The following is a 22,172-nucleotide window of genomic DNA, read 5'->3' as shown; positions in this document are numbered from 1 at the left end:
AAGCCTCTGTGTATTTATTTGGGACTGAATAGCTGCGGCACACAGGAAAACTTCCGTCTACAATAACCACTGTTGACTGACTTTTCATTTGGGGGGGGGGAGGTTATCAGTATGAATATTGAAAATATTCTAAATGCCCATATTTTCCATTGAATATTTGAAAACCATATTTGAAAATTCAAAGGCACTTAGATTTAGGGTTATAGGAAAAAGTCATTCATGTAAATTTTACCTCAGAAAACCACCAAGTCTTAGGTAAATACACTGGTCCTTAGCTTACAGAGGTACCACCTTGTTCAGCATATTGCCATAAAAATAAGCCTACTGCCTTAGTTAAGGTTTCTTTTGCTGCAACCAAATAAAAAGCAAGTTGGGGAGGAAAGGGTTTATTTGGCTTATACTTTAGCCTTGCTGTTCATCACTGAAGGAAGTCAGGACAGGAACTCAAACAGGGCAGGGTCCCAGAGGCAGGAGCTCATCAGAGGCCATGGAGAGGTGCTGCTCACTGACTTGCTCCTTATGGCTTGCTCAGCCCACCGTCTTATAGAACCCAGGACCAGTAGCCCAGGGATAGCACCACCCAACATGAGATGGGCTCTCCCCATTGATCACTAAATGAGAAAACGCCTTACGGCTGATCTCATAGAGGCATTTCCTCAACTGAGGCTCTTTCTTCTGATGACTCTAGCTTGTGTCAAGTTGACAAAACTAGCCAGCACATCTACAAACACAAATAGACACATTCCACCTCTAGTCCAAGTTTCTGATGTACTTCTATATGATGGACACATGCAGCTCTTTGATGAGTGAAGCATGATAACAGAAAACCCTCCAGGCTTCCCGCTCCCAGGCATCCAATTTCCAATGAGCAATCAGCCGTTTCTGTGCACAGGGCATGCACTCTGCACTGTGCACAGGTGCAGAACACCCACTCTGCATTCGCTGCCCTACACTGCTGGAATGAAAGGCAGTCAGCATGTTGGTGCAACTGAAAGTTTTGGAGCATCAGAAGTTAGGGGGGCAAGCTCCATGTTCATACACGCGCACATGTGCACACTGTCCCAAAGGTCTGTGTGACACTACTGTGCTCCTGGTCTTAGTTTACTCACTTATAAAGGTAAAGCCCACCTTAAGCTATTTACTTAGGCTTCTCCTCCTAAAAGAGATTTAATATTACTAGTATGATTTGATTGGTTTGTTTAACCAGAGAATCTGTTTTGTTTTTTTTTTTTTTTTTTTTTTTTTTTGGTTTTTCCAGACAGGGTTTCTCTGTGTAGTTTTGCGCCTTTCCTGGGACTCACTTGGTAGCCCAGGCTGGCCTCGAACTCACAGAGATCCGCCTGGCTCTGCCTCCCAAGTGCTGGGATTAAAGGCGTGTGCCACCACCGCCCGGCTCAGAGAATCTGTTTTTAATACCTAAGTTTTCTACTCAGGGGACACAGAAAAACTTCTAGTTGGCCCCAAATTTCCAATCAATTGCAAAACATATACCTTAGCTTTTATGAGGAGAACAATGCTAAGTGCTCAAAATGTACCTCACAGATGCTCTATTGAACACCAAGGATTCCAGTGTTCTCAAGTTTACACCCAGAAAAGGAAATCTGGCTTAGAGAAGTGAGGGGAAGTATTAGCTCATTTAATGGCATGAGAAAAAAATGACACTATATGGAAAGCAATGCAAGGATTAAGTGTGTACTTATAAGATACAAAGTCCTGAGTTCCCAAATTTGAATTTCTAGTAAGTTTGGCTACTTCTCTCTTCCATGGGAGCAAAATGTCAAAATCATTTTTTTAAAAGAATAATGGTAGGGGGCTGAAGAAAATGAGAGTAAGGTTGGGTTGAATAATTTATACATTTACTAGGGATTGCCTGGGTATAACTATAAACTGCCAATCACCATAGTTCAATGACCCTCCAACTTTCAAAAGCTACCTTAAAATTTACAAAAAGGAAAGGAAAAAGAAGGGAAGAGAGCAAGTGAGAGTTTACTTAAAAGCCTACTTACAAGACTAGGCAGCTTACACTGCTGGATGCTCAATGATATTGTCCAAGTGGAATAGACTCTCAAAACCATGAGCAACTAAAAACAGAATGATTGTGAAAAAGAACTGCTTACTGTCTCGGTGAGTCTGGGGAGGACTCCCTTTCTGAATCAGGAAAGCTTTGGGTGTGCAAACCGTAATCAGTGAAGAGTAGATCTCTTTGCTGCTCGGTGTAGCCTGATCGTGAGGCCTGCCTTCCATCTTCACCCTCCATCTTGGCTCCTGGATTTGGCAAGGACTCCAGATTCTCCAAAATGAGATCATCTTCACTGACAGAAACTGTGAGGTCACTGCTGCTGCATGAACTTTCCTCCTCCTCCTGCTGCTCCTCCTGCATTTTCAGAAAGGCCTTTTGTGACTTTGGGTCCCCATGAGCAAGAGCATCTGCGAGAGGAAAATGAATGCATTGTGGTTGCAAAGTTTGGAGAATCCAAGTAACAGAGAACATGTATAGAAATCCCTTAAAAATCCCTTTACAAATATATATAAAACTCCTGGTGTTTCTGTGGTGTGGTGATGCATGCCTGTAATCTCAGCAGAGGCAGGAGGATCTCTATGAGTTCAAGGTCAACTTGGTCCACACAGAGGATTCCAGGCCTACCAGGGCTACACAGTGAGACTGTTTCCAGAACAAAACAGAGACAAAACAAAAGCGGCAAACACGTAGACGCACAGGTCGGGGAGATAGCTCAGTCAATGAAGTGCCTGCCTCAGCAGATGACGACCTGAGTTCAACGCCCTGCATGGCACACAGCTGCAGGCTGGAGTGGGGTGCTTACAGTCCCAGGGCTGGGAGGCAGAGACAGGGCATTCCTGTGGTTCCCTGGCTGGTCAGTCTACACACACTGGTGAAATCCAGGCTGATGAGAAGCCCCGTCTCAAAGAAAGTAGGTAGCCTTTCTAAAGTTGACAGCCAGACTTGTCCTCTAGTTTCCCTCTGTATGCATACACATGTACCCCCACCAAGATAAATATGCTCATATGCACACATACAAATGCATTAAAAATGTAGAAACAATCCCCAATTATAGTACTGAAATCTTTCAAAAATTTATTTCTTTAAAATATATATAAACTTAGTGGTGCTGAGGCTCAAACAAACCAGGACCTCCTATATAAGTGCACATCTGCCACTGAGCTGATCACCCTCAACCCTAAAAATACTTTAAACATTTGACTTTAAAAATCAGTGAATTCATCTTCTGAAACATTTCCTTGAACATGTTAAAAAATTATTAGAATGGAATTCACTAATAAAGTCATTTCTTTGTTTTTAGGCAAAGAGATAAAATTACAGACCACGACCAGAAATGCTAGGCACTAAGAGAAATCAGCAAACAAATGTGGTCTCTCATCTCACCTGAGAAACCTTCCCAAGCAGAATGCCTCTCTCCAGCCCACTTATTTGCAGATGCACGGTGTTCTGAAACTGATAGCATGGGGACCGGCGGCCTAGCTCTTTCTTCCCCGACTTCAATATGTTCTTGTGTCAGTATTTCTCCGTCTGATCCCTCTGATCTGCTGGAACTGTCACACTTTAAATCAGTGGTTCTGTTCTCTGGACTTAATCTTTCCTGTAACGAGGAATGGAGTTCAGCAGACTTTCTGCCTTCAGATAAATTACTCTTGCTGTGACGTGTGCTGCTCCCTATCTCCAAGCAATGAGTTTGTTCTTCCTCAGACAATACATGGCTTGTGACTGGCGTTTGCTCACCAATCTGAAGAGATGTCTTTCCATCTATTTTGTCAGACTTATTTAAGCACTGTGTGTCACTATTAGTTTGTACTACACAGCTGTCTGTCACACAGCTGCTCTGGGCTGTCTGTTGGTGTGAATGTGGGTCAGGAATTGAACAGTTCTTTGTGGGCTGGTTAGATTTCTGCTGTGTACTGAAATCGTCAATGCTTGAGATGGCTGACATCTGGCGGCCCATAAAGATTGTTGCTGGTTGATACAATCCTCTTGACATGGCTGTCCCTGAGTTAATTCCTGCCTGCACTGCATCCTGCAAACAGAGATGTGAGTTAAACACGTTGCATATGAACAATTAAGTAGAAAGGGAAGGAGGTAAAGGAAGCCTGAACATGGAAATCAACACCTATGACCCATAAAACATGTCTTCCCACTTAATGAATTCGCAAACTCTACTACAGCCCAGATTATTATTGTAGTAACCATATCACTGGACAAAGCAACTATTGCCAAAGAACTATAGAATTCATTTCTGAAAAATGAAGTGCATGCATTTAATCCAGCTGAAGTGCATGGCTAAGACAAAATGAAATTAGTAAATTTTAGGTTATGAATCTTTTACCCCATTGACATTCCCTGGAAAGTGGTGAGTTCTAAAAGCACTCCATACAGAGCTCATTTAGAACTACTCTAAAGGGACATGATCAAAGAATAAAGAGAAAAAGCAAACCAGGGGATACATAGGACAGACAATGAAAGGGTTCAACTCTATTTCTAATGCTATGTCTAGAATAAAAACTTTCAGTGGTGACCTTCACAATGGCATTGAAGCACAGAATAGTCATACTTTGTAATCAATTAACATCAAAATTTCCTCAACATCTTTAAGGAACTTTTAAGTAATTTAAATTTACTAGCATGCTTATAGGAAATCTGAGCCTGGTCTTTGAAGGGAAAAGGAGAGAAAAGAGAGGAAAAGCTGAGCAGAGACCTGGCTTGAACAGGGGTGCATGGGGCCAAGCAGAACTACAAGTAAGAAGCATGAAGCCTTCCAGAAGCTAAGTGCTTTTCTTCACAAAGGACCAGAGCACTCTCACAGTCAAGAGAGTACTCACTTCCTAGAGGCTTACATTGTGGATGGGGAGAAACAAAATGTATCTACACCCTTGTACCAACATCCAAATTACAAAACAAGAAATGTCAGAGACAACAGAATCCAGGCTATATTTCTCTTCAAACATTGTCTCTTCTAATCCTGGAATAATGAAACAAAAACCACAACCCACTCCCCAAACTCTGAAGTCAGCAAATCAAGGATGCCAGGGAAAGGTGATGGGATAAAGAGCACTACATGGTCTCTGTCCCTCAACAGAGGTGACAACCCTGAAAAGCTCTTCAGATCTCTGAGACTTAATCAGCTTTCTAGGAATCTGGAGAGCATTCACTTAGGAGAACCAGTTAGATCTTGAAAAGAACAGTAAGCTTCTGAGTTGCCAGGTGCTGGCCAAGTTGACAACCTGTAGTCACAGTGACAACCAGCCAAGCAGCCACTGGAAGAGGAATGGGGTGGGGGGATATTCTTTCAAGGGCCCCATTTCCAGACAACAGTCACCATTGGACTATCTGGTATCTCCTTGGGGGACTCCAAACAAAAGACTATTTTTTTTTTATTTTTTATTTTTTTTTGGTTTTTCGAGACAGGGTTTCTCTGTGTAGCTTTGCGCCTTTCCTGGAGCTCACTTGGTAGCCCAGGCTGGCCTCGAACTCACAGAGATCCGCCTGGCTCTGCCTCCCAAGTGCTGGGATTAAAGGCGTGCGCCACCACCGCCCGGCTAAAAGACTATTTTGACTTGAACTAGCTTCGAACTGACAAACAGCCTTGTTCCCAAGCTGAGTTTGCTGAAAATAATCAGAAGTAGTTGTTTAATGTGGAAGCTGCCTAAGACAGTAGACAGCACTTAGAATAAACAAAAGGCTATACACATTTTAAAGAATAGCTGGTCAAAGAGCTGCCTGTGGGGGTGGGAGGACTCTGGAAGGTTCTAGAATACTCCTGGGAATCTAGATGACCACCTGCATGCTCTGGGCTGGAGGAATGCTCAAGAAACACTTCTAGGAAGTAAACACCTGAGCTCTCACCTCAAGCTCACTTTGAGGCTCGAAGCAAGAAGTGAAGGCCAAGCAAAGGCAGTGAGAATCCCAGTCCCAGGCATTAAAGAAAGATGATGGTTACTAAGTAAATGTAATAGAAACCTCAGTGGCCACACATGAGAAATAATACACATTCCACATAACTAAGTCACATAATGGCTAAACAAACAGAAATTAATGACAAATTCTGGGAGAGTAGAGTTTTCAGAGTTGCCACATTTAATTACTTACAAATGAAAAGAAAAGAAATAATAAACATTGTATCATATAGACAGTGAGCATATACAATCAGTAAAAACTATCTCTAAGGAAGTCCAGGTATTAAACTGACTAGATAAAGGCATTAAATTAGCTATAATTAGCTAAATATGTTTAAACAGTTAAAAAAGAACTAGAGTATTCCAATCTTCAGAGGCTGACTCTTCAGGCACCCAGGTGAATGACTTTGAAGCCAGTGGGTATGTCTACTGAGACCACTCTCAAAAGTGGAAAGGGCAGGGGAGGGAGAGGAGGAGGGAGAGAGAGAGAGAAAGAGATTTTAAATGTGAGAATAATGTCTAAATAGAGAATATTATAAAGACATATAAACTATAGGACTGAAGCCAAATACACCTGTAATCCCAGAAGTTGGGAGGTAGAGGCAGAGAATAAGGAGTTCAAAGCCAGTCTTGATCTATAGAGAATTCAAAGTCAACCTGAGATGCATGAGATACTATCTCAAAAGAATTAACAAAAAGTATAGGGCTAGCTTGATGGGATGATGCATTCCTTTAATCCCAGTACTCTGGCAGAAACAGGCAGATCCCCATGAGTTCGAGGACAGCCTGGTCTACATGGAGAATTCTGGGCCAGCAAGGCCTACATAGTGAGATCCTGTCTCAAAACGAACAAATTATAAAACTAAAGGTGTAGCTCACTTGCCAACTATAAGTAAAACCTAGGTTTAAACCACAGCACAAGAGATATAAATTATTAAAAAGGACCAAGTGGGAATTCTTCAGCTGAAAAGTACAATTATTGGAATGAAGAAGGGCTTAGCAGCAGATCTAAACAGACAGAAGAATGAATTAGCAATGCTGAGATAGGTACATTGGGATTGTGCAATCTGAGAGAAAAAAAAGAATGAAGAAAACCGTGAGCCTCAGATAAAATACCATTTACTATATCAAATGCATTAAAGTCCCAGATGAAAGGAGAGGACAGAAAAAGGCTATTGGGGGGGGGGATCTTTATAGCTTTGTAATAAGCACATTTTAAGGGTACCAGAAACGTAAAAATAAGTGAAAGGGTGTTATTCTCTATATCCCCTAAGCTTGACTTAGATACAAATCCTGTCAAAAAAAAAGGTTTATTTTTCAGTCTGGTTTGAATCTGGAACACAATTCCATACTGATTGCAAAATGGTAGGTATTTCTGAATCTGTATTAGCACTTGACTACAAAAACAAACTTGCACTAACACCTAAGCTGTCTTCTCACTCTCATACAACTTAGAGCTTCAGCCTCCAGATGTGGAAATCTCAAATAGCCTTTGGAGTTAAGTGTGCACAATCACTGCACAGATGATCAAAGGGGTCTAGGGATCTTTGTTCGATGGTGATGAAAGTTACAGTTGAATGGTGATCCTTTTATGCACCCGAAGTAAGCTCTACGGAGAACTATAAAATCTGAAAACTAGAAGATACCAGGATAAGGACAGAGCAAGCTCCACCACTGCACTGGAACATACCTCTGGACTTCAGGAAGAGTACAGCAGTCAAAATCAGTCACTACTCTCCTTACTCACAGGAACAAACAGTATCTTTTACTCCAAAAAAGTCTTGTCAATGCTTATCTTTTGCTGTTAATTTAAAAAATCGTCTGCCCTCATGATGGGGTCATCACAGTTTTTTTGTTTGTTTGTTTTTGTTTTTTCAGAATGCTATACACATGCACTCAGAATCACTGGCTGCTTTTTCTCTTGTCTCTGTTTCCCTGAGTGGATAGGTGTTGGAGCCTCTTGAACGCTTTCTTTTACAATGGACACAGGCTGTTTAAAAACAATCCCATTATCTTTATCATCATTAATTTAACCACTTCTGATTTCCATCTTTCCAAAAATGGTATACAAACTGGAGTGAGGCTCTGGGTGGCCCCAGACTTCTCTGGAGTGTTAAGAGTGCCCCATGAAGCTCTTTTCTTTCTTCTTCTTCTATAAGCCTGAAACCTTCTTTTTCATATAACATAAAGCAGAAGGTGGGAAACTATAATGAATTCTTCCTTCAGCTAATCTCTTCCGGAGTAACTTTTGTTTCCTTTTAAATCACTCTTCTATCTGTGTCTACATTTCCAATTCTGATTATCCTGTTTCACTGCTGGATATGATGGCTAAGGAAATGGAACATTCTACTCTTCAAAAAGCTCTACATGTACTTTTTCTGTTGGCATAACACAACACAGCTCCAGTCTTTGACCAAATGGTGGTGTTCATTATTTCCACAACCATCTTGGCAACATCCTCATTCTCAAACTCCAAGGCACAGCTACAGCTACTTCCAAATCCTTTCACTTCTAGACAGTCTGAATCTTGTAATAGTGACAAACCAGGAGAAATATGCATGGATCTGGCTTTTAAAAAGTGCTGGAGGTAGGTGGCCCCAAAGATTGCTCCAGAAATGGGGAAGGGGTAATGTGTATATATGTACATGCTTGTGCATATGTATGTATGTATGCATGGAGGTCAGAGGTCAATGTCAGATGTCTTCCTCAGTTTTTTCTTATGTTTTGAGACAAGGTCTGTCTGAACCTGGGGCTGTCTGGTCGGCAAACCCCAGGGATGTGTGTTGTCTCTGCTTCACTAGTGTTGGGATTACACACATGTATCACTGCGCTGGCTTTTTTATATTAGATGCTGGGGATCTGAGCTCATGCCCTCATGTCTGCATAGCCAAGTGTTCTGACTCAGCCATCTCTGTAGGCGGAAGATTGTTCTTCTTTGTTCCATGTTGGCAAACCCATGCCATCCCCCTCTGAAACTGAGTCTTCTTGCAGATTCAGCAAAAGACTTGGCTTAGCTAGGCCAGGAAAACCCACCATGCTGAAGGTAACCAAGCAGCACAGCACCACACAATGCTTTCCAACAATAAAAATTCTGAAAAACTTCCCAAATTAGATGAAAAACATGAACTTACATAATAGAGCTGAACAAAGTAAAGTAGGATTAAACTACTCATTAGTTTTAAAAGGAAAACTAAATCCAAAGCTGACAGAGGCAAGAAATAATAGAGATTACAGCAAAGATAACATTGGAGAACAGAGACACAGAAGGGGAAGCAACAGACTAAAGGATGATTCTTTGAAAAGATCAACAAATTGCTGGGCAGTAGTGGTGCCCAGCACTCGGGAGGCAGAGCCAGGCGAATCTCTGTGAGTTTGAGGCCAGCCTGGTCTACAGAGTGAGACCTGGACAGGCGGACAGGCAACAAAACTACACACACACACACACACACACACACACACACACACACACACACACACACACACAAATATCAACAAATTTTTTAAAAACCTTTAAAACAGACTCATCAAGAAAAAAAGAGCAATGGCTCAGTTCATTAAAACCAGAAATGTAAGTGGGTAAGTAATGTGTTAATAGTTCATTAAAAAATTAAAAGTGCAATCCAAGAGTAAGTTTACACTAATAAACAGAAATACTCCAGTGAATTGGATAAATTCTTAGAAAAGTACTACAATATCTGACTCACAAAGAAGTAGAAAATCTGAAGAGATCTGCAAGTCAAGCACTTTACTTAGTGATCACAACTTTCCACAAAGAGAAGTTCAGGAACAGTCGATTCTAGCACTTTAAAGAAGGGTCTATGCCAATCATTTCCAAACTCTTCTAAAAGTAGACAAGGAAGAAATATTCATCCTCTGAGACTGATTCTTCACACTAAAATGAGGCAAAGACATCACAAGGAAACTACAGATCACTACCATGCTTGTAGGGGAGAAAGTCTCAGTGGAATAGAGCAAACTGAACCATGCAACACATGAAGAAGATGGGGAGTTCACAATATCAGATATCTACCCTCAGTCCTAGAGGGTGGAAAGAGCAAGATCAAACAGCAGCAGCAGATTTAGAGTCCGGTAACAGTTTCCTTTTTCATGGACTGTGTCTTTTCACCACGTCTTCACATAGTGAAAGGCTCAAACTCCCAAGGGACCTTTTCAAGAGAGCACTAATATCATTAATGAGAGCTCTGCACTGCTGACTTAACCACTTCTCCAACACCGTCATCTGGAGAATTAGGTTCTCAGAATATGCACTGGGGGAAGGACACAAAGATTCAGATCATAGTAACTGCTACAGTAAGAAGGGGGATGCTGGTGCACCCCTTTAATCCCAGCACTCAGGAGGCAAAGGCAGGTGGATCTCTGTGAGTTCGAGGCCAGCCTGGTCTACAGAGTGAGTTCCAGGACAGCCAGGGCGACACAAAGAAACTCTGTCTGAAAAAAACCAAAAGAAGAACAGGAAAAAGAGGAGGAAGAAGTAAGAGGAAGAGGAAGAGAATAGTAGTCGTCGTCGTCATCATCATCATCAAGAAATAACAAGTGTGGCTAAGGATGTGAAAGCAGTAGACTCACTCTCACTGTGTGGAATATAAGAAGATGCAGCCACTTTAGATAAAAAGTTTTGGGGGATGGTAAACAAAAGAAATCTTACCAAAAATAAGTTCTGTGTCTAATTTCAGATTAGGGCAAGTATGATTGTGCCTACTGAGGTGTTGAAGAATATGAAGACACAGTGGAACAGACAAGCTGTCTAGAGGAAAGAGAGAAACCTTCCTCTGTGTCCCATTTGAATTTCAGTTCAGTTTTCACTCCAGAGATGGTATGACTGGTAAGGAAAAATCACCTGTTACTAGTCCTCTAGTTCAACAAATACTTTCCTACTTCCAAATAAACAATTGTGCAAATAGATGGTCCCAAGGAACAAGCTACTACTATGGCGTGCTTTAGCTGACTCTGCCAAGGCCTTCAACTGGAAACCTAACATGTGATCTGAGGCAAATTATTGATGACAAATCTAAGTCTCAGAGGCCTTTGGTTTTTCACTTTCAAGACCAATTGAGGGAGTTACCAGACTGGTTACTAACCCAGCACACAGAGAATACAGCAGTTCTAATGCTCTCTCTCTCTTTTTGTTCTAAGAAAGACCAAGACACAAAACAAAAGGCTAACTACATCTCAGGTGGAAAAGTCACATGACAAAGACCAAATGAAGTGTCACTGAGTTACACCAGTAGTTCTCAGATCTCTCTGACCCACTAAAAGAAACAAAAGACTTCAAGTTCATCCCCACTAGACAAAACTCAGAGAACCAAATGCCAGAAACAAGTTAAGGTATCTTATTGTACAATAAGGCAAAGTAGCACATGATGGGATTTTACTTACACTAATGCTTCAGACACACAGGAAGTAGAAGCAATGCCCTGTTAACAGAAGTTTGCTTTATCTGGCTCATGATAGCAAGTAGTTCAGTGCTCTCTGATTCTGCCAAGCATGGCCACAACTCTCAGAATACTGGATTCTTAGTTCTCTACAAACTCAAAGCAACACACTAATGAATGAGGACATTAGATTTTTAGGGGCCTGTAGTAAGTCAAGAGTTACGATACCATGGCCCTAACTGCATATATAAATGAAAGTCCACAGTGGGACATCACTCACTAACGCCCAAACAGACAACTCTAGAGGATCCATGAAGATTCAAGAAGGAGTTCCTAAGTCTTCAGTTTGGTCTGTTCAATGGCTAGCTGTCACTGCTTATTATTTGAAGTGATGTGTGCCCCTGTGTCTGAGAATTTGGAATTTGATACAATTTCATGCTTATAGAAAAGTTGCAAGAACCATAGGAAAAAAGTAGCTTACCACTCTTGAGCAAGGTTGACCAATTGTTTGCATTTCCCCACTTCTCTGCCACTCTTCCCTGTTCTATACACGTGCCTTTGTACACTTACTTATATATGTATACGAGTTCTGTGTGTTTCCTCTTTGTTCCAGTGGGTCAGCTTCATTATTATAATCAGGAAATTTAATGAGGATATAATTTTGTTCTCTATTTTGTAGTTCATAGTTTTTGTCAATTGCCCATATATCGTCCTTTATAGCTAGTTACTTTTGTTCTAGGTTTAAGATTCAGTTTAGGTTTGTGTTTCCTGAGGCTCCATTAATCTGCAGCAGATGGCTAGCCTTTCTTTCTCATTCTTGACCTTGACATTTTTTAAGAATATAGGTTATCTGCCTGCACATGTTGTCTCTCAATGTATCTATCTGACTGATGCTTCCTTAAGAATCCATTCACATTATTCATTTATAGTAGTATAATCATAAAAGAGTGTTTCTACTTTCTAAGGGGAAAGAAGAATGTGTGTGTATGTGTGTGTGTGTGTGTGTGTGTGTGTGTGTGAGAGAGAGAGAGAGAGAGAGAGAGAGAGAGAGAGAGAGAGAGAGAGAATTAGAAATTTTCCCTTAAAGTATGGTTTCTTTAAAATCAAGACTGAAAACAATGTAATACCATTTTATATATGTTACATTAAATTTTTTTAAAAAAATCATACTGAGAAAAAGAGCCTGCAAGCAAACCTGATGGCCTGAGTTCAATCCCTGGGACTCACTCTATGGAAGGAGAGAACCAATTCCCACAGGTTATCCTCTGACTCCCACATGTGTATCATGGCATATGCATGCCTACACACATAAACACATGTTGGGGACAGGCAAAAAGCACCTTGTCCTAAATGCTGACATTTTGACTTCAGACTCCATTTTATCTGCAGGGTTAAACGAAGTTTAGGTTCCCAAGCCCTTTGGAGAGCTGGGAACCTTCCATTAGCTGACCCTCCTCCTCCTTAAATCATAGAAATAGTCATTATGCAGCTTTAGTTCCCTAGAAACATCATGGCTATTCCTAACAACAGAAAGAACAGATGAATCTGATTGGGTAGACTGAAAAGCTTGAATTGTATAATGATGGAACATTTAAGGAAAGCCCCTAATCTTTGAATTCTAATTGGTAAAAAAAAATTATAACTGTAACTTTGCAACAGATGTTTGATTTTTGTGCTTAAATACTTGCTTCAACTGACATTTGGGGTCACAGTTCAGTTCCTGAGTCTGTTCTGTGTCCCTGACTGATCAGTACCAACCCAAACCCTTCTTTCATGCTGTCCTGCATTAAATCTTGCTTTGTGGTAACCTCTTGTGTCTGCTTGGTTGATTCGGAGCCTTGGACTACAATATACACATACAAAATAAAGAGAAAGAGAGAAAGAGAGAGGGAGGGAGGAAGGGAGGAAGGGAGGGAGGGAGGGAGGGAGAGAGAGGGAGGGAGGGAGGGGGGGAGGGAGGGAGGGAGAGAGAGGGAGAGAGAGAAAAGAGAGAGAGAAAGAGAGAAAGAGAAAGAAAGAAAGAAAGAAAGAGAGAGAGAGAAAAAAGAAAAGAAAAAAGAAGAAGAAAGAAAGAAAGAAAGAAAGAAAGAAAGAAAGAAAGAAAGAAAGAAAGAAAGAAAGAAAGAAAGAGAAAGAAAGAAAAGTATAGTATTAAATTATTAAATCCTGGACTGGGTTCATGGATATTAATAGAAAACCTGGTAAAAAGCTAAATGAAGTCAGAAGTTTCCTTATTAGCAAACCATGTACCTGTATTTGTTTCTTGGATATGCAGCTTCTGCCTCCATAACATAAGATGCTAACAGTGGGGAGAACAGGGTGTGAGGTCCAGAGGACATCCTCACAGTAGGTCTGTAACTTTTTTGCCAATTTTAAATTTATTTTAAAAATTATAAGCTGAACATAATCATGCATGCTTTGTAATCCCAGCACTTGGGAAGTAGAGGCAGGAAGATGGTAAATTTGAGGCCGCCACCACCATATATGTTTATATTTGAAAAAAAATCTAGCATTGAAAGTCTTACATATACTTCCCTTTGATTTAGTAACTGTGTGGACAAATTCATCTTAAGGAAATAAACCTAACAGTAAAAAAGGATACTACCCAAGTTCATGTATAGATCATTTATAACCAAGAAAAGTTGAAAACAACCTATACATACAAAATCAGGAAGCACCATGAAGCATCAAAATGAGGCATATAAGGCCGGGCATGGTGGCACACACCTTTAATCCTTGCACTCAGGAGGTAGAGACAGTCGGATCTCTGAGTTCAACAACAGCCTGTTTCATAGAGCAAGTTACAGTACAGCCAGGGATACACAGTGAAACAGTATCTTAAAAAAAAAAAAAAAAAAAAAAAAAGAGGCACATGAAGGTTAATGAAATAAGGGAAATGCTCAGATGTGAATGAAAACCAGAAAGTAAAGCTATACCTAGGTAAAGATCATTCAAAACACAGTAATAAAATGTGCTTGTGTAAGACTATGTCAGGAATGTAAATATAGTCAGTCATTGTCTTGTTCTTTTAATTTAGCAAATTCAACTTGATTTGAACTTTAAAAACTATTTTTATCAAAATATAACTTATATATCATGAAATTTACTTTTTCAAAGCATACAATTAAGCAGTTTATAGTATTTAGTGTTTTCATGAAATTATATAACCATTGCTATAATTTTATAACCTTTTGTATCACTCCAAGAAGAAACTCCACACTTTTTAGGCAACTTCCTCAATGCTTTCCACCCAGCTTCCCACCTTGACAACAGCTAATTTTTCTAACTTTATGGATTAGTCTACAGTGGGTAATTTGTATAAATGGAATTATACAGTATGTGAACTTTTTGACTGGCCTTTTTTCACTTAGCATAATGTTTTCAAGGTTCATTCATGGTGCAACATGTATCAGTATTTCATTCATTTCCATAGATTTCCATATATATGTATATATACATATAAACAAAATGACATATATATATATATATATACATATAATGTCAACAAATGACAGACATTTGAGTTATTTCTATTTTGCCTATTGGATACGCTGCTGCTGCTATGAACAAGAGTTTGGGAAGATACGTTTTTGAGTAAATAAGTATGTAATTTCTGGCTAAATAATTCTATCTTTAGGGGTTGTTAAACTGTTTTCTAAAGTGACTGCATCATTTTACATTCCTACCAGCAACTGTTTAAACTTCTTTAACAAAAATAACATGAGAAACTTGCAAGGAACTGCTACTGGCTATAGGGTTATTCGATACTTAAACTGACTTAACACTTGCAAAATAAAACACTCTCTGGTGAAGGACAAGGTGGACTTCTGTTGTTTGGCAGCTTTCCCATTTGCTATAATCAGGTTCTAAGACACATATTTCTTTAAAAAAAAAATAATAATCTTCAAAACAGGAAAAACCTCAAGTTCTGAGTCTTCTCAGATAGTTCCCGAGCCAGGGAGAACTTCTGACACTTCATTAGGGTTGATACTGCACCAGCATTAGGCATTCGAAGGCTTCTAAGAGACAATATACTGCCAAAGGAAGGCGCATGCGTCGGGACTCAAGGACCTGACACCAGCCTGTCCGGGCCCTTCCACTGCTTCTTGGTATGACCTGTCAGTAAATCCATCCTCTGAGATTTCCACTTTGCTCTCCCTTTCCTGTGCCTGTTCCCCACCTTCCACCTCTTAAAAATTTGGGGAGCTGGGGAGAGTAAGAGCAAAGCAAGTGAACACAGTTGAATATACTTACTGGTGACCACAGTCTCCTTAACAGCTACTCTTACTGAGGGACAGAAAAAGGACCTGGTACAGACAACAGTTTAGAACTGAAGGACATAGGAACTACAGTTTCCAAGTAGGTAAGTCTTGGTCCTTGTTCTACTTTAAGCCATGTCGCATTCATGTTTTGAAAACCAATAGGAACACTTTAATTTTTCTTAATGATTTTCCCTCTGCAGCCAGGGAATGAGAAGCAGCAAGCTGAATGCAGAATGGAAAAGGAGCTGTCCAAGCAAGCTTTCAGCTGCATGAAGACCGGCTTTTCTAATGATACAGCATTTTACTGAATATCAACACATGAGATTTGCAGAGGATCCCAAAATGACCAAAAAAAAAAAAAGGCAGTATGTTTTCCTCTGGAGCTTCCGTTGTGCCCTGTCACAGGAGGAAAGAATCCATTTCCCACAAAACATACCTGTCTTGGCTAAACTAGCTCCCGCTTTTCCTGGCCTCGTTCACTGCTTCACCTGCTCCTCCCTCCAGAAGACATGCCCCTGTATCTGTGAGCACAAGTTTCCCACGTGTAAGAGTCGCTGCACCTTAACACGCTTTCACATAATCCCACCACAGAGGCGAACGAAGGAAGGTAACTGTCTAGCGGAAAGTTCCCACAAAAAGTGTTTGCACTATGGGAAAGAGGTTCCTTTAAGAGCAGCCCTTTCTCACCATTTTCTCATGCATATTAGTTTATACTGTTAACTAAAAGTAGGTTAATAGACATATTAAGACTTGACCAAAATAAACTTTAAAAACAACAACAAAAAAAATAAAAACGAAAGTCTTGTTTGTTTTTTAAGACTCCAAGACGAATCTGTTCTGTTAGGATCTGGATTCAGGCTTTAGCGCTCATCAGTGTGGGGGCTGGAGAAAGACACAGAACTTCTTTGAGTACTCCTTTCCTAATTTGCAAAGCAGACCGTAAAATATTTTGAATTTTGTAAGTCTGTCTGCAGGGATGTGTGCACACACACACACACACACACACACACACACACACACATCCCTGGAATGAGAGCAGGAATACAGTAAGAGCAAATGCCAGCTACGAATAGACCCATCCTCCCACTGGACACTTAGAATGCACACCTAAAAGGAATCACGACACCCACAGTGCAGGCTCCATCTGGCCTGTACTGCAGAGGAAATATAGCACGTCTTTCACATAAAGAGAAAGGCTCTCTGAGCTTTCTCCTGTGCTCTGAGCAGGCTGTTAGCACCCTGTCGGTCTGTGAGCTGAGAGAAAAGAGCATTCCCACACAACTTGGAAAAATGGGTCTGTGGACCTAGTTTGTAGACGGCTTTGAACTTGTTTAAATAACTCAACCCTCTTGAGAAATTACTATAATCCAGTTTAGTTTCTAATTGTTTTCTGAATTAAAAAGCCATAGAAAGGACTGGGGATATGACTCAATGGTACAGAGCTTGCAAAACATTTGTAAGGGCTCAGCACTGAAAAACATATTAACAGAAAAGACACCATGCTGAACAGAATGACTATCTGTTTACTTTTCATGGCTCAGAGTCGAATTTTATCATAACTTAGAGGATGACAGAAGTTAAGGTCACCATCCTCCAAAGGCAACTGCTCAGAGCCTCCTTCTGGGAAGAGTCTGTATGTTTCCATTTGAGCAGTGACTCAAGGAAGCTATTGGTGAAGGCAGCACCGTGAACTGGGATGGAAAGGAACTGACCTTGTAAGAATCTGTTGATAGTAACCTCTGCTTATTTCCCACGGCAGCTGGAAGAGGCCAGGCCCAAATTCCTGGGACCTCATTATCCTGCCACATACCGAGTATTCTCTACCACACCTGGTCCTCTTCGTCCATGAACTTCTGTTGACAGCCACAGAGCAGCCAGAAGCGGAGCCAGGCATAAGGCTCAGTGGCTAAGCTGGAGGACGAACACCTTCCTTCCCTTCCCCTAGGGCAGGATACTTCTGGAATATGTTCTGTACAGTCTTCTGAGAGTCCCCAGTGGGGCCGAGTGCCAGGTGCTCACAGCACTAACCATTCAATCACACACTCACTGGCTGAGGTCCCTTCTCCATCATCTCCTCGCTCCCTGATCGTGCTTCTGGGACTACCTCTTGAGTAACTACTTGCAATAAGTCTTTGTCTTGGGATTTGTTTCCAGAGGATTCCCAAGTCATTTGCTCTTTTAAGAGGGGCACTTCAGCTTTAGGATTTAGTTTCCCTTCTACCTGGTGTCTGTTCCTTAACCTCTTGGTGATGACCTTGGCCCTGCAGAGGCTGTCCTGGTTTTATGAATACTGCTCGGATGCTGAGAACAGCTGTCACTCGGCTTGAGCAAGGAAGAACCATCTTCACCATCTAACACTAGGGCTGCTCCAAGTCTGCTGACCTTCCTCCAGTCAGTGGCTAAAGCTGCTTCAATGCTTTTTCCTGACCAGCAGGCTCACACTGACTCTGGTGTCTGTCTGTGCAGGCTTTCTCCATTCAAACTCTTCTGTGCAACCAAGCCAGCTGGAACAGAGGTACCTATTACTGAAACATCAACAGTTTGGAGATGGAGCCTCTGCATACCATGGTTCATCTTATTCAACTGAACACTTACAGCATTAAGATAGACCAGTTCATTCCCAAGGTAAAAACGCAGCACTGAAAGCTTCTTTCAGCTCACTGAGAATCTGTCCTAACCTCGATGAGCACTTCCCCCAAGCTATGTTGGAAGACAAAATGGCAAGGTGGTCTGGGTTTGAATTCGGGCTCCAACTGTATAGCCCGGGGTGAGTTAACTGACATTTCTTAGCCTTACTATAAAATGGGACAACAATCACATCTAAGACCAGGGCTGCTGAAAGGATGAAATGAACTGATACATAGAAAATGCTACTGCAGCACCTGGCATAGAAGTAGAGCAATGACTGATATTAGAAATGGGAATAGCAACCTGCAGAGCTGTCCACCCCATGATCCCTGCAAAAGCAGGGGTGACATCTCCAAGTAACCTTTAGTCCTGTGATGAGTTTCCCTGGTTCTTCACATTCTCCAGCATGGGAGAGTACCATCAGTTTCACCTTGAACTTCTGATTTTCCTACTCTACCTCCCAAGTACAGGGATTTCAAGTATGTCCCACACCTAATTGATGGGGGTACTGGTAGATTGAAATCAGGGCCTAACACATGCTGGGAAGTACTCTAACAATGAGCTACATCCCTAAAGCCATCTATTTATGATCTAGCCTTATTGCTTTGATCTAGCCTCTCTCCTCCATCAATGATTTCTTCTGCAATGGCTACCCTGACCCTGGTTAACCCAGGTAAATCCTGGCCAGCTTCACTCCTGTGATATAATAATCTATGCATCTTCATCTGTCCCAACACACAGGTATGCACACAGGCACAAGTTATCATTCTGGGAGGAAAGCTCAGTTCTTGGGCACAGAGCCTTAGTTCTGGGTTCCTGAATCTTGTGATACACCTGTCCAAGTTCATTTTCTGGTGTGTCCCACAATCTCTTTAGATTTCAGCCTCACTAGGCAATGACCTCCCAGGCTTCCCGGCTCCTACTCCTTTACTGATAGTGCTACCACTACCAACAGTGTCCACACATTGCCGAAGACCGTCGTCCTACTCATCCTTCAGTGCCTGGCAAGCACCATTTCCTCCACTAAGGCCTGTGTTGTGCACTGCAGAGAAAGCAGCCTCATCTTCCTCCTGTATCTCAAGTTCATCCCCGTAACTAACTGGAACTTACTGCACACGACCCTTTGCCTCAGAAAGAACACTGCTTTGTGAGAAATATCTCGAGAACAAGAATTAAGACATTCTTGGAGAGGCCTACTGTGGCTTCTCAACAGAACAGTTACTCAACGACTGTACTATGCATTAGAAAGTGCCAGACACCAGTGACTGGGCACGGAGACAAATTCCTGTGACTATCTAAAGAACAGGAGCTTGGATTTCAATAAGACGTACAACATAATTCATAAGATAAGGACTTGTTCAGGAATTAGCATTTAATGAGGATTAACTAAGCCATGATTTTGCTGCAGCGTGTTTACCTTTCAATTGATTAGATATCAAGAGAAAATTAGAAAAGGCAAGATACAAGTTCCTCAAAATGTTAGCTAATTGATTTGTATTGCAGTCAATAGTCAAAGCTTTTGAGGAGATGACAGCTTTCAGTGCAAAGAAAATACCCTGTTCTAATTATCAAGTGGGGACTCTATAACTAAAGGCAAGGTAAGGAGTTGGTAGTGCAGACGGGGTTCAAACTCTCCATTTTACTTAAGTGTTATTGATACAGCCACACTAAGAATGTGTCCATCAGGAACAGCGGAGAAAGAACAAACTGGAATATGTCTATCAAGAACAGTGGAGAAAGAACAAACTGGTTTGGAGATTAAAAGTATGTCAATTATTCCCTGACCAAACGTCAAACAGAAACGTCGGTCTGGTCTGGAAGTCTATCACGCCATACCACATTTGCCCTACATCTAATGGTGTATAAATCACTTATCATTAAAGGCCTTTTATATAGGTCAAGGTTGCTGGATCTTGGTGTTTTGTATCTTACTGTTTAAAGAATACTCTAAATTCTAGCTTTTTAACTTTTTAATCTATGGGAAAAGAAAACTAAAACTTCCTGTAAACTCAGATTAATGCCTGCTAATGCAAGGAAGAAAGAAAAACTAAAACCTTCCTCCTACCATAAAAACAAAATAGTGTGGCCTCTGTTTCTTTTCTGATAAGAGTCTTAAATACCAAACAGTTAACTGCATAATAACATTCACTGGCAGCCAGGCAGCCTGCTTAGCAGATATATAAAGCAGGTAAAAGGAGAAAAAGTTAATTTCTTGGCTGAATGATTCCATCGGTAGCTATAGGGCAAACCTGAAAGTCTTTTAGTAAAGTAGCAGTTGATTCTTCTATCAATCTGTAGCACACATACTCTTCCAAGGAAAGCATTAAATATGAAAATCATATCCCGTTATCATCTGTTTCCAGCTTTCAGCCCAGTAAGCTTTTCTTAATGAATGCTGCAGCCTAAGGAACAAGCACGCTGTTGGCTTTTCTGAATAATGGAGTGATGCTACCATTTTTGCTTATTACAATATCGACTGGCTGAGGGGGTTTCACACATAGTCACAAGTGACTACTCTTGCCAGCATGCTCCAAGTTATTACAAGATGTTTTTAGACATTTCATCTAAAAGAGCTTTACTGCTTTTAGTGAAGAAAACATCTATGGTCTTGAGCAGAATCATTTATATGGAGATAGGCAGAAGGATTAGAAGCCTGTATTACTGCAGATACATAGCAGAATTTATTTAAGTATTCCTTGCCAGTCTTTTTGTCTATTGCTTAGATATGCAATCTTTTCTTTCCACTTTGTCTGTGAAAAGGTTCAAATGTACAAAATTATACATACAAAGGAAAGAATCAAAGCACCATACTTAGTTTATTTTCATTTAAAACATTTTTCAATCCAATAAAAAGTAGCTACAAAACACTAATGATGAAAATACAATTTTACTTTTTGCAACCCCAAGGTTTTCTTTGAAATCTTAAGTCCAAGTGACTACCTTTTGGCAAATTTAATTAAATTAGACATTAAAACAATAATTGTTGAAGCAAAATCTTTATATATAAAATCATGGTTCCATCAAAAAATCCTTATAATAAGATGATTTTATTTAAAAATCTCAACATATGAGCATTCTAAAAATTGTCTAGAACATAAAATTCATTGCCTTACTGTGATACCTTTTCTCTGTCTTCATCTTTCATTCCCAGGCTGTCTTTTAACAGTAGGTGCATCTTCTTTATTTCAGCCTCATATTCAGTCTAAATATAAACAAAGTTTGATTTTATGGCAGATGCTATTACAAATAAAAGACACCTATATCTTGCCATCTTTGCAACATAAAAGGAACAATGGAGTAGAAAGAAGCTGACGTTGCTGAGAAATTCAGCTTATCTTAGAAAACAGGCAATTTCACAAATAATATGTATCAAAATTTGAACTCTATAAAATGTTACATACATTTTAAAGTAAAACAAGACAGTGGATTTTTTTTAGTCTCCCGTCTTTTTATGGACTAAAACCTCAATCCTCAATACATACACCCCAACAGCATTTTCTTTAAGCTATCACGAAAATCCAGTTACTTGATTATAAAAGTTAGATATTAGGTGTCTATTTTCAAAGCCTAAAAAAGAGAAAAATAAGTCCTACAGATTTGTTGTATTATTACGTATTATATCTTATATTATCATGATCCTCAAAGTCACAGAATATTCAATACATTATGTACTAGATCATCAATTTAAATCAGTTTTCTTTTCTAGGAATAAGATTATACTATGGGCAGTCACCAGTACCATCAGAATCAAGTTTGCTCTGGCATCAGTAACTTCATCAAGAGGTCTGCATCATTACCCCACTATAACTGATGGAAATGATTCAATTCAAAATGTCTTTCTCTAAAATGCACAGCATGAAGTACTTTGATTTGGTATATTCCTACTCAAAGCCTTAAAAAGTGCTGATTGCAGTCCATCACAGGTAAATATCACAGGATGTTTCTGAATTAAGCAGTTATACAA

General features: G+C 40.4%; 1 protein-coding gene across 4 annotated transcripts in view; it reads right to left on the bottom strand.

Moving 5' to 3' along the window:
- Kiz (kizuna centrosomal protein) overlaps positions 1 to 22,172 on the bottom strand; it is a 109,196-nt gene that overhangs the window by 71,723 nt on the left and 15,301 nt on the right. For 3 of the 4 annotated variants that reach the window (XM_028881851.2, XM_028881847.2, XM_028881852.2), the window contains 3 exons: positions 21,330 to 21,410; positions 3,404 to 4,049; positions 2,118 to 2,427 (listed from right to left, as the gene is read on the bottom strand). In XM_028881851.2, the coding sequence (XP_028737684.1) occupies positions 2,118 to 2,427; positions 3,404 to 4,049; positions 21,330 to 21,410 (1,037 nt within the window). The remainder of the gene's footprint in view (positions 1 to 2,117; positions 2,428 to 3,403; positions 4,050 to 21,329; positions 21,411 to 22,172) is intronic. The other variant, XM_028881848.2, reaches the window with a different exon arrangement.

This window comes from Peromyscus leucopus, chromosome 4 (assembly GCF_004664715.2).
Source record: "Peromyscus leucopus breed LL Stock chromosome 4, UCI_PerLeu_2.1, whole genome shotgun sequence".
Taxonomy (NCBI): domain Eukaryota; kingdom Metazoa; phylum Chordata; class Mammalia; order Rodentia; family Cricetidae; genus Peromyscus; species Peromyscus leucopus.
The sequence above is the reverse complement of the archived record's forward strand: the minus strand, read 5'-3'. Positions and strand labels throughout refer to the sequence as shown.